The sequence below is a fragment of the Oncorhynchus mykiss genome, chromosome 2, assembly GCF_057628025.1.
Source record: "Oncorhynchus mykiss isolate SJ-2025 chromosome 2, ASM5762802v1, whole genome shotgun sequence".
Lineage (NCBI taxonomy): Eukaryota > Metazoa > Chordata > Actinopteri > Salmoniformes > Salmonidae > Oncorhynchus > Oncorhynchus mykiss.
The window spans coordinates 28,703,679-28,718,903 of NC_143023.1; the positions used below are offsets into that span (position 1 = coordinate 28,703,679).

The window sequence follows — 15,225 nt, forward strand, 5'->3', positions numbered from 1 at the left end:
CTAATTTAATGCACCAATTGTAGTCACTTAGTTAATTAGTTATTGTAGAAAACTGTTCTAAAACTGTTTTACATTTCATTATTACACCCCACCCCATACCCCTCCACCATTTAACATTCAAGATTTCACTTTGAAATTGGCCGATTTGCGTTCAAATGTCACGCATTGCTTCAGATCTACCATGAGACTGCAACGCAGTAACAGTAGCTGTTAAATCCTACATAAACAGCTGGCACACCAAGACTGCTTTACAAAGGCAGCCCAATTTTGATTATTATTTTTTTCCACTAATTGGTCTTTGGAACAATCAGATCAGCTCTGAAAAATATCTGATGTGATTGGTCAAAGACCAATTGGTGGGAAAAAGATCAGAATTGGGCTGCGTGTCTAAATGCAGCCAAAGAACAAAGTAAGCATATTTCCCAGTAGTTTATCCATAGGTGAGGTTGCCATAATGTATAGTATATTAATCTGGGTGTGGGTGAACAGAGGTTTCGTTATATGACACACACACCTTCCACTTATGACATATAAAAATGTGGTCTTTAAATGCTAATTATTGAATCACTGCAAACAATAAATATTAGATATCTTCAGTTGAAAGTACAATACCATATTTATGTGTTTATCTTTACAATGAAGACCTAACCTAACTGACTTGAGACCTAACTTCTGTCTGAGTTTAGTAAAAAAAAAATAAAAAAAATAGTAAATATGCTGGTTGAGGAAAATAATTACATTTAGAAAAATGTAAATATTTGTATACATTTTTATTTAATCAGGCGAGTCAGTTAAGAACACATTATTATTTACAAGTCAAGATAATTATGTAAACTTAAATCAGAATTCTGATTGTTTTGCGCTTGTTTCCAAATGTGAAATCACTGTGTAGGCTATGCATTGCCATCTTGTGGCTTGAAGGCGCAAATGGAATATAATGATCATAAAAGCATCTGCAGTATAAATCCACTTTGTTCAAAACATTTCATCACTAACAACAACACCCTTGCAATAAAAACTGTTCTTACGCACAACATTGATAGCTCATGCAAAGCCCTCAAACAGTCATATAAGACTTGTAGGTGTTGCTGTAGATATTAAAGGGACAGATCACCCAAAGTTCATTATTGGTTAATACGTACAAGATTTTTTGAAAGATGATAGTTCACTTTAGGTGACCTTCACCGGTTAAGGCAAACTCCAGGAAGTGATGTCATCCTCCAGGAAGTCACTTCATCACAGGGCTAGACGTCCAGGTTTAGTAAAGACAGTTAACACCGGGTCCCCTGTCCCTCCAGGTTCTTAAGCCAGAGCTCCAGGGCGTATTTGGTACCAGTGCTGACCCGCTCCACATCCTGTCCGCTATTCGGGGCCCGGTTACACAAAACAGACAATGGCAAAATTGACTCACTGAGCCCACCTTCCGGAGAGACCTCCGATACACTGCAGAACCAACACCACAGAAACAAAATGCCAACATTGTTAAGAGGAACGCAATTAAATAATTAATGTCAGAGGAAATTAGCCCAGTAAAACTTTTTTTTCACAAATACTTATCAATGGTAAACTATATAATCTATTTTTTATGTTTATGTTTTGAGTGCATTACTTCGTGGATGTGATATACCTTATGGTTGGAGCCAGGCCCTCCAACGGTGTCACAGAACCCTCCTCTCCGTCCACGGCGGACACGATGGCCTTGACCAGCGAGGCGTCCACCCACAGACAACCACTGACCTCAGCAGGCTTGGGGTGCAGAGAGGCCTAGAACAAATATAGTCTTTAGTGTCAGAGGCCTTGGCTTTGTATGCCTTTAATGATAACACCAGACAGACAGACAGACAGACAGACAGACAGACAGACAGACAGACAGACAGACAGACAGACAGACAGACAGACAGACAGACAGACAGACAGACAGACAGACAGACAGACAGACAGACAGACAGACAGACAGACAGACAGACAGACAGACAGACAGACAGACAGACAGACAGACAGACAGACAGACAGACAGACAGACAGACAGACAGACAGACAGACAGACAGACAGACAGACAGACAGACAGACAGACAGACAGACAGACAGACAGACAGACAGACAGACAGACAGACAGACAGACAGACAGACAGACAGACAGACAGACAGACAGACAGACAGACAGACAGACAGACAGACAGACAGACAGACAGACAGACAGACAGACAGACAGACAGACAGACAGACAGACAGACAGACAGACAGACAGACAGACAGACAGACAGACAGACAGACAGACAGACAGACAGACAGACAGACAGACAGACAGACAGACAGACAGACAGACAGACAGACAGACAGACAGACAGACAGACAGACAGACAGACAGACAGACAGACAGACAGACAGACAGACAGACAGACAGACAGACAGACAGACAGACAGACAGACAGACAGACAGACAGACAGACAGAGACAGATACAGGACAGTGAGGCAAATACCTGGAGTTGCTGGTGTGTGAGGGAGGTGTTTAGGAGCATGTAAGTGACCACATGGTGCCTCTGCGGCATCCCTCTGCTCAGCATGGGTGGGAAAACTGACTGTGAAGAGAAACAGAACATGAGCAAACAGGACTGTCAGACAAATCAGAATGTCAAATGTCTGTGGAATTGTGGCCAGTAGATTTTTTCTAATGCATTTACATATTATTATTTAATAAACTATTCCCTGGAAATGTGATGTGTAGTGGCAGTGATTTCCCACCTCCCAGAGCCCCAGCAGCTGAGCTGAGACGTCTCCAGGGTCCAGCTTCAGTCCTGTCTCCTCCCTCAGCTCCCTCAGCCCTGCGTCCAGGAGCTGACAAACAAGAGAGATATGAGGCAAACACACACACCATGCTTGATTGAAGGGAATTGACCCCAGAGACCATGAGGGTGTTGAAACCACAGGCAAAGACACTTATGGGGAATAATCCATTTTATCTTCCACTGTTTAATAGCTATAGCAACTAGAAAGTTTACCCTCTCATCCAGTTCCACATGGCCACCTGAAAAAAAGAAAACAAATCACCCTTTCAATATCAGGAAACAACACTAAGGTTAATTGGGTTACCCAAAGTGTCGTCCTATGGAATGCTATTTCATTTTGAAAATTTACTTCCGCAAAATGATGCCATACCTGGAGGAACCCACACATTGGGGAAAATGCGGAGACTGGCCGCCCGTCGAGTTAACAACACCTTCTGATTGGCTGACTGCAGAAGAATAGCAACCCCCACATCCACTCCGCGGCTCTGAACATCCAATGGGATTGCAGCTGCCTCTGCGTCAGACAGATACTTGAAGGGGCAAAAGGTTGCCCTCTGAGAAAAAAGAAATATCAACCAAATAAACTCAAACATTTTCCATTATACTTTTTTTAGTCAACCAACAATTATTTATATAGGATGTGGCCACAACCGATAAAACAACTAAACCTATAATTTTAATAAATTGAATGTATTCCGTTGAGCCATTACCTTTAGAGGAATTCCTCTCCCCTTCTCGCAGTCACACAGTATAAAGCGATTGTTCTCCAAAGAACACTTCACCTCCACCTCATCATCAAGAGTCTCTGTAAAATGACCTGTTATGCTCTAACAGAAAATTAAGTGGTAAAAAAAAAGACGTTTTTTTAACTGTTGCATAATTCACCTCATATAACAACCTTTGAAAATTCGGCAACTACAATAAAGGCTAACCATTTACCTAAATGACTTGATTTCAATGTATTTTGGAGGGGAAAGTACTGGGCCAGTCATTGTTTTTTGGTTATCAATATACAAATCCTGATTATGGACGGCAATCTTTGGCCCATAGATTAAGGAAATATAAACTATACCGTGGGGAGAACAAGTATTTGATATACTGCTGATTTTGCAGGTTTTCCTACTTACAAAGCATGTAGAGGTCTGTAATTTTTATCATAGGTACACTCCAACTGTGAGAGACGGAATCTAAAACAAAAATCCAGAAAATCTAATTTTATGATTTTTAAGTAATTAATTTGCATTTTATTGCATGACATAAGTATTTGATACATCAGAAAAGCAGAACCTAATATTTGGTACAGAAACCTTTGTTTGCAATTACAGAGATCATACGTTTCCTGTAGTTCTTGACCAGGTTTGCACACACTGCAGCAGGGATTTTGGCCCACTCGTCCATACAGACCTTCTCCAGATCCTTCAGGTTTCGGGGCTGTCACTGGGCAATACGGACTTTCAGCTCCCTCCAAAGATTTTCTATTGGGTTCAGGTCTGGAGACTGGCTAGGCCACTCCAGGACCTTGAGATGCTTCTTATGGAGCCACGCCTTAGTTGCCCTGGCTGTGTGTTTCGGGTCGTTGTCATGCTGGAAGACCCAGCCACAACCCATCTTCAATGCTCTTACTGAGGGAAGGAGGTTGTTGGCCAAGATCTCGCGATACATGGCCTCATCCATCCTCCCCTCAATACGGTGCAGTCGTCCTGTACCCTTTGCAGAAAAGCATCCCCAAAGAATGATGTTTCCACCTCCATGCTTCACGGTTGGGATGGTGTTCTTGGGGTCATACTCATCCTCCTTCTTCCTCCAAACACAGCGAGTGAAGTTTAGACCAAAAAGCTCTATTTTTGTCTCATTAGACCACATGACCTTATCCCATTCCTCGTCTGGATCATCCAGATGGTCATTAGCAAACTTCAGACGGGCCTGGACATGCGCTGGCTTGAGCTGGGGGACCTTGCGTGCGCTGCAGGATTTTAATCCATGACGGCGTAGTGTGTTACTAATGGTTTCCTTTGAGACTGTGGTCCTAGCTCTCTTCAGGTCATTAACCAGGTCCTGCCGTGTAGTTCTGGGCTGATCCCTCACCTTCCTCATGATCATTGATGCCCCAAGGGGGGAGATCTTGCATGGAGCCCCAGGTAGCGAGCCCCTAAGAAGCCCCAGGTAACGAGTTCAAACAGGTGCAGTTAATACAGGTAATAAGTGGAGAACAGGAGGGCTTCTTAATGAAAAACTAACAGGTCTGTGAGAGCCGGAATTCTTACTGGTTGGTAGGTGATCAAATACTGATGTCATGGAATCTAAAACAAAAATCACATTGTATGATTTTTAAGTAATTCATTTGCATTTTATTGCATCTCTCACAGTTGAAGTGTACCTATGATAAAAATTACAGACCTCTACATGCGTTGTAAGTATTAAAACCTACAAAATCGGCAGTGTATCAAATACTTGTTCTCCCCACTGTATATACAAACGTATGTGGACGCCCCTTCAAATTAGTGGATTCTATTTCATAATGTATCAAATCGAGCACACAGTCATTTAATCTCCATAGATAAACATTGTCAGTAGAATGGCCTTACTGAAGAGCTCAGTAAGGCACCGTCATAGGACGCCACCTTTCCAACAACTCACTTCGTCAAATTTCTGCCCTGCTAGAGCTGCCCCGAGCAACTCTACAGTGGCAAGAAAAAGTATGTGAACCCTTTGGAATTACCTGGATTTCTTGTCTATATTGAATACATCATTTAAACATTCAGTTGTAGGTTGGAAAAAGTATGTGAATCCCTAGGCTAATGACTTCTCCAAAAGCTAACTGGAGTCATCAATGAGATTGGAGAAGTTGGTTAGAGCTGCCTTACCCTATAAAAAAAACTCACAAAATTTGAGTTTGCTATTCACATTGAACAAAGGAGATGTTAGAATACCTACGATTAAGAATTGTTGACTTGCATAAGCTGGAAAGGGTTACAAAAGTATCTCTAAAAGCCTTGATGTTCATCAGTCCACGGTAAGACAAATTGTCTATAAATTGAGAAAGTTCAGAACTGTTGCAGATGACTGCAAGAGCACAGCGCAGAATGCTAAATGAGGTTTAAGAAGAATCCTAGAGTGTCAGCTGAAGACTTACAGAAATGTCTGGAACATGCTAACATCTCTGACGAGTCTATGATACGTAAAACACTAAACAAGAATGGTGTTCATGGGAGGACACCACAGAAGAAGCTACTGCAGTCCCAATATTGTTTTGTAAAAAGTTTTGTAAAAAGGAATGGTCCAAAATTCCTCCTGACCGTTGTGCAGGTCTGATCCGCAACTACAAAAAAATGTTTGGTTGAGGTTATTGGAGGGTCAACCAGTTATTGAATCCAAGGTTTCACATACTTTTCCCACCCTGCACTGTGTGTTCAATAAAGACATGAAAACGTATAATTGTTTGCGCGTTATTAGTTTAAGCAGACTGTCTATTGTTGTGACCTAGATGAAGATCAAATAAAATGTGATGACCAATTTATGCAGAAATCCAGGTATTTCCAAAGGGTTCACATACTTTTTCTTGCCACTGTAAGTGCTGTTATTGTGAAGTGGAAACGTCTAGGAGCAACAACAGCTCAGCCGCGAAGTGGTAGGCCACACAAGCTCATAGAATGGGACTGCCGAGTGCTGAAGCACATAGTGCGTAAAAAATTGTCTGTCCTCATTTGCAACACTCACTACCGAGTTCCAAACTGCCTCTGGAAGCAAAGTCAGAACTGTTCGCAGGGAGCTTCATGAAATGGATTGCCATTGCCGAGCAGCCGCACATAAGCCTAAAATCACCAATCGTCGGCCGGAGTGGTGCAAAGCTTGCCACTCGGGAGCAGTAGAACTCCATTCTCTGGAGTGATGAATCACGCTTCACCATCTGGCAGTCCGACAGACGAATCTGGGTTTGGCGGCTACCAGGAGAACGCTACCTGACCCAAAGCATAATGCCAACTAGAAAGCTTGGAGAAGGAATAATGGTCTGGGGCTGTTTTTCATGGCTTGGGCTAGGCCCCTTAGTTCCAGTGAAGGGAAATCTTAATGCTACAGCATACAATGTCATTCCAGATGATTATGTGCTTCCAACTTTGTGGCAACAGTTTGAGGAAGGCCCTTTCCTGTTTCAGCATGACAATGCCCCAGTGTATTTTTTATTTTTTATGACAATGACAATGCCCCAGTGTATAAAGGGAGGTCCATACAGAAATAGTTTGTCGAGATCAGTGTGGAAAAACTTGACTGGCCAGCAGAGCCCTGACCTAAACCCCACCGAACTGCTTTGGGATGAATTGGAAAGCCGACTGGGGGGCACAAACTCCATAGTAATGCCCATGATTTTGCAATTAGATGTTTGACGTGAAGTTGTCCACATACTTTCGGTCATGTAGTGTATATGTACAGTATTATTGTTTTATTTTGTATTTAACCTTTTATTTAATTTGGGTGACCTACCCCTTTAAAATGGTACTGCAGTAAAAACAAACACTGACATAGGACCTCGTTTTCATAAATTCCACGTGACATTGGCATTTGGCTAGTGTTGAAGTGACAACAAAGCAAAAACATAGCACATGCACAACTGACCTGTACAAAACGGGCACATTGCGGTGCGACATTATTCTTCGACAGATGAACCAGTATTTTCGTGACTTTTTCCATGGTTGTCAATTATTATCCTTATTGATAGATACAGTAGTTTAATGCAGGTGAGTTGGCTAGCCTGATTTACAAAACAATTTGTAAAATAATCCTGCGAGCGATAACAAATCTGAAAGCAATATAAGAATGGCAATGCACGTTAGCTAGCTAGCTAATATTGCCACATTACACATTTGTTCAAATGAGTATCGCAATTGACATCCCACTGCAGTTCACTGAAGTATTGACAACCAAGATAACTCTATAGCTAGCCGTTATTCTGATCAATTCCCAAGCTGTATTAGCTAACTATCCAGTGGGCTCCTGCCTTGTTAGCTATTGTTTCCTGCCCACTGATCTTCTTAGCTTCTATGGCTGGCTGTCATGTCCAAGGAATATAAACACAAATGTACACGTAGCTAACTACCTACATTCATTGGCTACATCGAAATCACATGTGTCTCTTCTTCTTCTTCAGTTTATATATGGCGGTTCTCAACCAACTGTAATGTTCTTTACCACAACAAACTGGACTGGAGTGTGGACCAGAGAAAAGGAAAGTCTAAAAACTCTAAATCCTACCAACTATTCTCATCTCCTGAAAATTCCACCCCAAAAACACATTTTGGGATTTTTTTCCTTAGTCCATTGTTGATATCAAAATGCGTTGCATGTCATCAATAAGGTTTTAAATATATACAGTATAACTTTCACAATACCCGAAATACAGCTGATATGATGCATTATAAATCACATGATGGAAAAGACAGCATCATACCATCTGTATTTCTGTATTGTCAGAATTCTGACAATGTTTAAAAAAAATTGACTAATGAAACCTATACCTATGCTGGCACTGAAATAATCCGTTTTCCACTGTCTCCATCTTCTCCTGACAGTGATCACACCCAGTCAGATGTTTTGTACTGTTGAGCTCTGTGTGTCCCAGAGCCTTGTGATCCCTCGTTCCTCCCTGCCCTCACATTTTCCTGGATCTTACACAGGAGTCTTCCCTTTCCCTCCCTATTCCACAACTCTTGTCATTTGTTTTTAATGCTATTCTATCCCCTCCGTCTGTAATTTTCTTCCTGCATGTTTTGCAAGTTGGAATCTGTTTTTTTGTTGACTACAGCGTAGTCTTTATGTCCGAACATAATCATTTTGGGTATCATCTTTCCAAGGGCTTCGTCTGAATTCACCCACTGATGTTCCTTTGCACTGCCACACACAACTTTTTCTCAGCTGGCACAATTTGATTGGCTGTTGTCCGATTCAAATTGTTATCGGTTAAATGAAGAGTTGATGCGCTGCACAGTTTTTTTAATAGCATAATGTTTAATATTTGGGCTTGGAGAGGGTATCAAGTCAGTTTGAGTCAAAAGGCTCAAGTCCAAGTTAAGTCATTGGTCATTGGTTAAGTCACGAGTCATTGGTGTTAAAGTCAAAGTCGAGTTGCAAGTCATCATATTTGTGAATCGAGTCTGACTCGAGTCCAAGTCATGTAACTCAAGTCCACACCTCTGGTTTTCTCAACTGAGAACTTGAAGCCCCACCTGTGGGACTACTGTTCAACTTCTCTGATCCTTCTTGAACTCTCCTGACTTTATGGGGAATATTTCTCCCTCTCTTCCACAGTGCCCTGTCGTCCGCAAACAAAGACCTCCCAATATCTGTTCTCCCTGATAGAATACATAATCAATTATAATGGAGAACAACAAAAAACTAATCACACTTCCTTGGGAGGGTAGCATTATCTACCTCATAACTTTGACACTGAGCTCCCCATCTACCAAACACGTGGCACTCTAGCAGAGATCTGTATATAATGACAAGATGCTCATGTCACCGCCCTAACAATGGGAGTCGTTGTCCCAAAGGCAGGAAGGCAGGCGACAAATTTATGTAAAACATTAACCAATAGAAACGTGTTGGCCTTATTTTGGACAGATTTTGGCGAGAGTGAAACCTCTAGCTTCGCCTCTTCCTCTATGACTGTGGTTGCACCCATGTGCCGCCCCATTCAGTGTAGTATTGATCCAGTAGATGGCGCCAAAGACCAATATTATTTTGAAGATGCTTCAGTAAAATAAACCTGCCTAAAATAACAATTTTGAAAAACACAACTAAGCAGTTCAAATCTACTGATACAAATAATGTAAGGTATATCTATGTAAGATCTAATGTATTGAAGAATGAGATGGAATTTATTTGATTTAAGTTTTAGCTCCCGAGAGGCGCAGCGGTCTAAGGCACTGCATCTCAGTGCAAGAGGCGTCACTACAGTCCCTGGTTCGAATCCAGGCTGTATCACATCCGGCCGTAATTGGCCCAGCGCCGTCCGGGTTTGGCAGGGGTAAGCCGTCATTGTAAATAATAATTAGTTCATAACGGACAATAAAAATTATACATTCATCATGTAAACAGCGCAGTTTAAGCATAATGTTTCTCAATCCACCATATACACCTATGTCGCACTTCCGCATCTGCGATGAAAAGTGACAGAGCTAGCTAGAGAAGTGTTTGTCAGATCATGAGACATCCCGAAAATCGGTCTTCTCACAAAATCGTCTGTAGCGTCCGGTCATATATATATATATATATATATATATGACCCCTCTATGGAAAGATAAGACTCTCACGATGATATTCTCCGTTTTGTTCTATGACCCCCTTAATCTTACTGCCGATCTGCCAACTTTTGTCTGTTGTGTCCGAACTGTTTGGGCTACACACTAATATCACCTCTCTTTGGAAAGGTGCGTCTCACAAACGCGTACATGTGTTATTTTGCTTTAGGATACCCACAGGCCTCACAAGACTCGTCTGAAGGTCGCCAGTACCACTTTTTAAAAATTATGTAAGTATATATGGACACTGTTTAGTGCCAAAAATAAGGAGTTAAGTACATGTACAAATAAATACAAATAATAATACAAATAAATGTTCCTGCTATTTGTTATAGCTCTCAGATATAGGTCAGACAGTTAAGAACAAACTTTCTTTAGATTTTTTTGGGGGGACTATCTATTGTTCCGTGTAGTGAATTTGTTATTCAATGCATATTTATGGGCCAAATACAATTTTCCATCAAATATTTTTTAAATATATTTTGGGGAATTCTTCAAGGGTTCTTAAAATTCCAAATCAAATAGCTAAATGATCCTTGGTATGACCTTAAAATAATTGTATATAGCTTAGTAGAAATCCAGAGCGATTTAACTTAATGTACTAGCTAGGTAAGACAACCACATATGACAATCATTTCCCTTTTCTGTTGGTTTTGTCTTATTGGTTTCACCTGTTTCTTGTTTAGGTTTTTAGTTGGGCTATTTAAGCCGGTAAGGCCCGCCTGCTCTTTGTGCGGGCTTATTTTTCCCCTGTTGTTTCTGTGTGGTGGTGCGTTTCAGTTTTTTTTTCCGGACTGTTTAGATCCTGGTCTTGGGCCGGTCGTTTATGTGCGCCCTGTACTCTATATCATCTACTGCATCCTTATGTAATACATGTATCACTAGCCACTTTAACTATGCCACTTTGTTTACACACTCATCTCATATGTATATACTGCACTCAATACCATCTACTGTATCTTGCCTATGCCGCTCTGTACCATCACTCATTCATATATCTTTATGTACATATTCTTTATCCCCTTACACTTGTGTCTATAAGGTAGTAGTTTTGGAATTGTTAGCTAGATTACTTGTTGGTTATTACTGCATTGTCGGAACTAGAAGCACAAGCATTTCGCTACACTCGCACTAACATCTGCTAACCATGTGTATGTGACAAATAAAATTGGATTTGATTTGATTTGTATTGCCGTGTACTATTTTCTCTGTGCCGGAGATTAAAGCATTGTTCTGTACCTTCTGCCTCCTGCGCCTGACTCCGCACCCACTACGCCTAAGTGCGTCACACATACAGTGCATTCGGAAAGTTCCTGGGGCCCAGTATTCCTCCAAAGGCATCTGTTGTGACAACTGTAAGGTGGGCAAGCCTCTCTCCCTCTGTCTCCTTCACTGGACCCTTACTGATACACTCACACACTCAACCCCATCACTGAACACACTACTGAACACCTACATTTAAATCAGCTCAGGTCGTTAGTATCATATTTATTATAATCATATGTGTTAGAACTCTGATTATAAATTAAATGTAATTAAATATTTCATGTTCTTGTCTAGTACTGTTCTGTATTTTGTCATGTACAGTGCCTTGCGAAAGTATTCGGCCCCCTTGAACTTTGCGACCTTTTGCCACATTTCAGGCTTCAAACATAAAGATATAAAACTATCTTTTTGGGAAGAATCAACAACAAGTGGGACACAATCATGAAGTGGAACGAGATTTATTGGATATTTCAAACTTTTTTAACAAATCAAAAACTGAAAAATTGGGCGTGCAAAATTATTCAGCCCCCTTAAGTTAATGCTTTGTAGTGCCATCTTTTGCTGCGATTACAGCTGTAAGTCGCTTGGGGTATGTCTCTATCAGTTTTTCCCATTCCTCCTTGCAAAACAGCTTGAGCTCAGTGAGGTTGGATGGAGAGCATTTGTGAACAGCAGTTTTCAGTTCTTTCCACAGATTCTCGATTGGATTCAGGTCTGGACAATGACTTGGCCATTCTAACACCTGGATATGTTTATTTTTGAACCATTCCATTGTAGATTTTGCTTTATGTTTTGGATCATTGTCTTGTTGGAAGACAAATCTCCGTCCCAGTCTCAGGTCTTTTGCAGACTCCATCAGGTTTTCTTCCAGAATGGTCCTGTATTTGGCTCCATCCATCTTCCCATCAATTTGAACCATCTTCCCTGTCCCTGCTGAAGAAAAGCAGGCCCAAACCATGATGCTGCCACCACCATGTTTGACAGTGGAGATGGTGTGTTCAGGGTGATGAGCTGTGTTGCTTTTACGCCAAACATAACGTTTTGCATTGTTGCCAAAAAGTTCAATTTTGGTTTCATCTGACCAGAGCACCTTCTTCCACATGTTTGGTGTGTCTCCCAGGTGGCTTGTGGCAAACTTTAAACGACACTTTTTATGGATATCTTTAAGAAATGGCTTTCTTCTTGCCACTCTTCCATAAAGGCCAGATTTGTGCATTATACGACTGATTGTTGTCCTATGGATAGAGTCTCCCACCTCAGCTGTAGATCTCTGCAGTTCATCCAGAGTGATCATGGGCCTCTTGGCTGCATCTCTGATCAGTCTTCTCCTTGTATGAGCTGAAAGTTTAGAGGGACGGCCAGGTCTTGGTAGATTTGCAGTGGTCTGATACTCCTTCCATTTGGATGTTTAAAGCTTGGGAAATCTTTTAGTATCCAAATCCGGCTTTAAACTTCTTCACAACAGTATCTCGGACCTGCCTGGTGTGTTTCTTGTTCTTCATGATGCTCTCTGCGCTTTTAACGGACCTCTGAGACTATCACAGTGCAGGTGCATTTATACGGAGACTTGATTACACACAGGTGGATTGTATTTATCATCATTAGTCATTTAGGTCAACATTGGATCATTCAGAGATCCTCACTGAACTTCTGGAGAGAGTTTGCTGCACTGAAAGTAAAGGGGCTGAATAATTTTGCACGCCCAATTTTTCAGTTTTTGATTTGTTAAAAAAGTTTGAAATATCCAATAAATGTCATTCCACTTCATGATTGTGTCCCACTTGTTGTTGATTCTTCACAAAAAAATACAGTTTTATATCTTTATGTTTGAAGCCTGAAATGTGGCAAAAGGTCGCAAAGTTCAAGGGGGCCGAATACTTTCGCAAGGCACTGTATTTGTATGTTTTATGTGGACACCAGGAAGAGTAGCTTCTGCTTGTGCAATAGCTTATAGTGAACCTAATAAACTAAACTGATACATGATCTGTGACATGAAACTGAACAAAGGTCCAAATCATAAACTCCTTTACTGATTTACTGTCTATTGTCTCTGTCTAACCAGCTGCGTACAGGTGGATGGATGTGTCGGCAGCCCCTGGGGGAGTGTGACCTCCCAGAGCACTGCACCGGTGCCTCTCCCTACTGCCCCCCCAACGTGTTCCTGCAGAACGGCGAGCCCTGCGAGGAAGGTGCCTCCTACTGCTACAGTGGTGTCTGCGCCAGCCTCAACACACAGTGCCAGATGTTGTGGGGACCTAGTGAGTTACAATATTGGTCAAATGTTCTGGACCCGATAACCATTGTGATTGATACCACTGTGGGGAGCTAGTGGCTAGTTATTTGGACTTGTTTCACTACTTTGACCAAGTACTGTAGAACCTCGAGATCCAAACCCCAGAGTCCTGGATTGACTGGTCAGCGGAACTGGAACTTTTTAAAAGCAACAGAGAATACTTCGCTGGACAAAGGATTCCTATATACTGCAAGCCCAAAACCCACCATGGTGAATATCGCAGTCATTACATTCAGTGAGACATTTTACTTCACCTGTGGAAACAGAGGCGACATACTCTTAAAGAAAACACAAATATATTTCCCTTGGTTGACTAATTGACTAAGGGGTTGACTGATCTTGAACCCAGAACCAAATCGACTACTTGATTACACAAGGTATAAGGGGTTGACAGCAGTTGGTTGAGTTAACAGTTGTTGAACTAGACACAACTCTAGGTGCTAGCCTATGAACGCCATCTAAACAGCTTTCTCGTACTTTCCCAGAAGTACTTTATGTGGGGTGAATGCCATCATATACAAGAGTAATTCCACTAAGGAGGACCTACGGGATAAATAACAACATCCTGAACTTTAGAGACAGATCATATACACAATGTGTGGAAGTATCGTTGAACAATGCAAGTGGCATGAATACAAATAGCACAGTTCCAATTTCTTTTTAGTTTCACCTAAAAGACAACTGATCAATATATAGCTGATCCATCCTCCAACAATAAACATGACAAAGACATCTCTTTGAAAGAAACTGTTCAGCTGAAAAAGATTCCCAGCCATGGAGACCGTTAGCAGCCCCAATGATCATCTCAAACACCTTAGAAGTGTGTAGAGTGAGAAAGAGACTCTAAAAATGTATGAACTGATTACACATTTATAAGCTACAGGCAGTGCATCATGAACATGACAGAACAGCTACTACTATAGGCATATATAGTACAAAACCACATTCATTCATACCTTCCATCCATAGTATCCTAACTGTTCTATAAACATCTATGAACGAACTGAGTGCTCACCCCAGAGTCTTGGAGTTTCCCCTGGAATAACTCGACAGCTGTTCCTCTGAGAGGATGTTGGAGGGAGGGGCACGGCATTCCTTCAAGTTGTAGCAAATTGAATCAAGGCTTGCTGTGTTGGGAGGGGTGAAACAAAAAATCTTACCATAGTTAATAGGTGACTTTTTAGCTCAGTAAATAGGTTACTTAGATTTAAATTAACAGTCCATGCATGACAACATGTTGGTTGTTGTTGGCATGTTCCTCCTTCATAGTCTTTACAGGATACTTCAAAGGGTGTGATTGTGAATGTTACTGATTCAGCAAGCAGTCATTTGATTTGTCTTTGTATTAGTTAGCTACTCATAAGGAAAACAAAAACAATCTTTAATTGAGTAATGTGCTGCTATATTGATCTACTCTCAAGCAATATTTTATAATAATGATACAATTTCAGATCACCTACCTTTGCCTTCTGTTAAAATTAATGGGATAAGCAGTTTTTCTTCTTCCAGTAACACACCCAGCGAAGGGTAGTGGTTTGTAGAATGCACTGCCTACCCTGACTGCACATCACTGGAGAAACAAGGGG

General features: G+C 41.3%; 1 protein-coding gene across 3 annotated transcripts; it reads right to left on the reverse strand.

Annotated features, from left to right (window-relative positions):
* Window positions 1–751: 751 nt before the first annotated feature.
* Window positions 752–14,769, reverse strand: LOC110486216 (m7GpppN-mRNA hydrolase NUDT17). Of its 3 annotated transcripts, none has more exons than XM_021557653.3 (8): window positions 14,655–14,769; window positions 3,499–3,615; window positions 3,159–3,342; window positions 3,002–3,027; window positions 2,745–2,837; window positions 2,483–2,581; window positions 1,628–1,764; window positions 752–1,443 (listed from the first exon to the last, which is right to left on the reverse strand). In XM_021557653.3, exons 1-8 carry the CDS (start codon window positions 14,730–14,732, stop codon window positions 1,272–1,274), a joined length of 906 nt encoding a protein of 301 aa, XP_021413328.2. In that variant the 5' UTR covers window positions 14,733–14,769; the 3' UTR covers window positions 752–1,271. The 3 variants fall into 3 exon arrangements, with proteins under 3 accessions (XP_021413328.2, XP_021413337.1, XP_090051826.1); XM_021557662.3 differs by lacking the exon at window positions 14,655–14,769 and adding an exon at window positions 7,400–7,912; XM_090195700.1 differs by lacking the exon at window positions 14,655–14,769 and adding an exon at window positions 7,400–7,895 and having other exon boundaries at window positions 752–1,362.
* Between the last annotated feature and the right edge of the window lie 456 nt (window positions 14,770–15,225).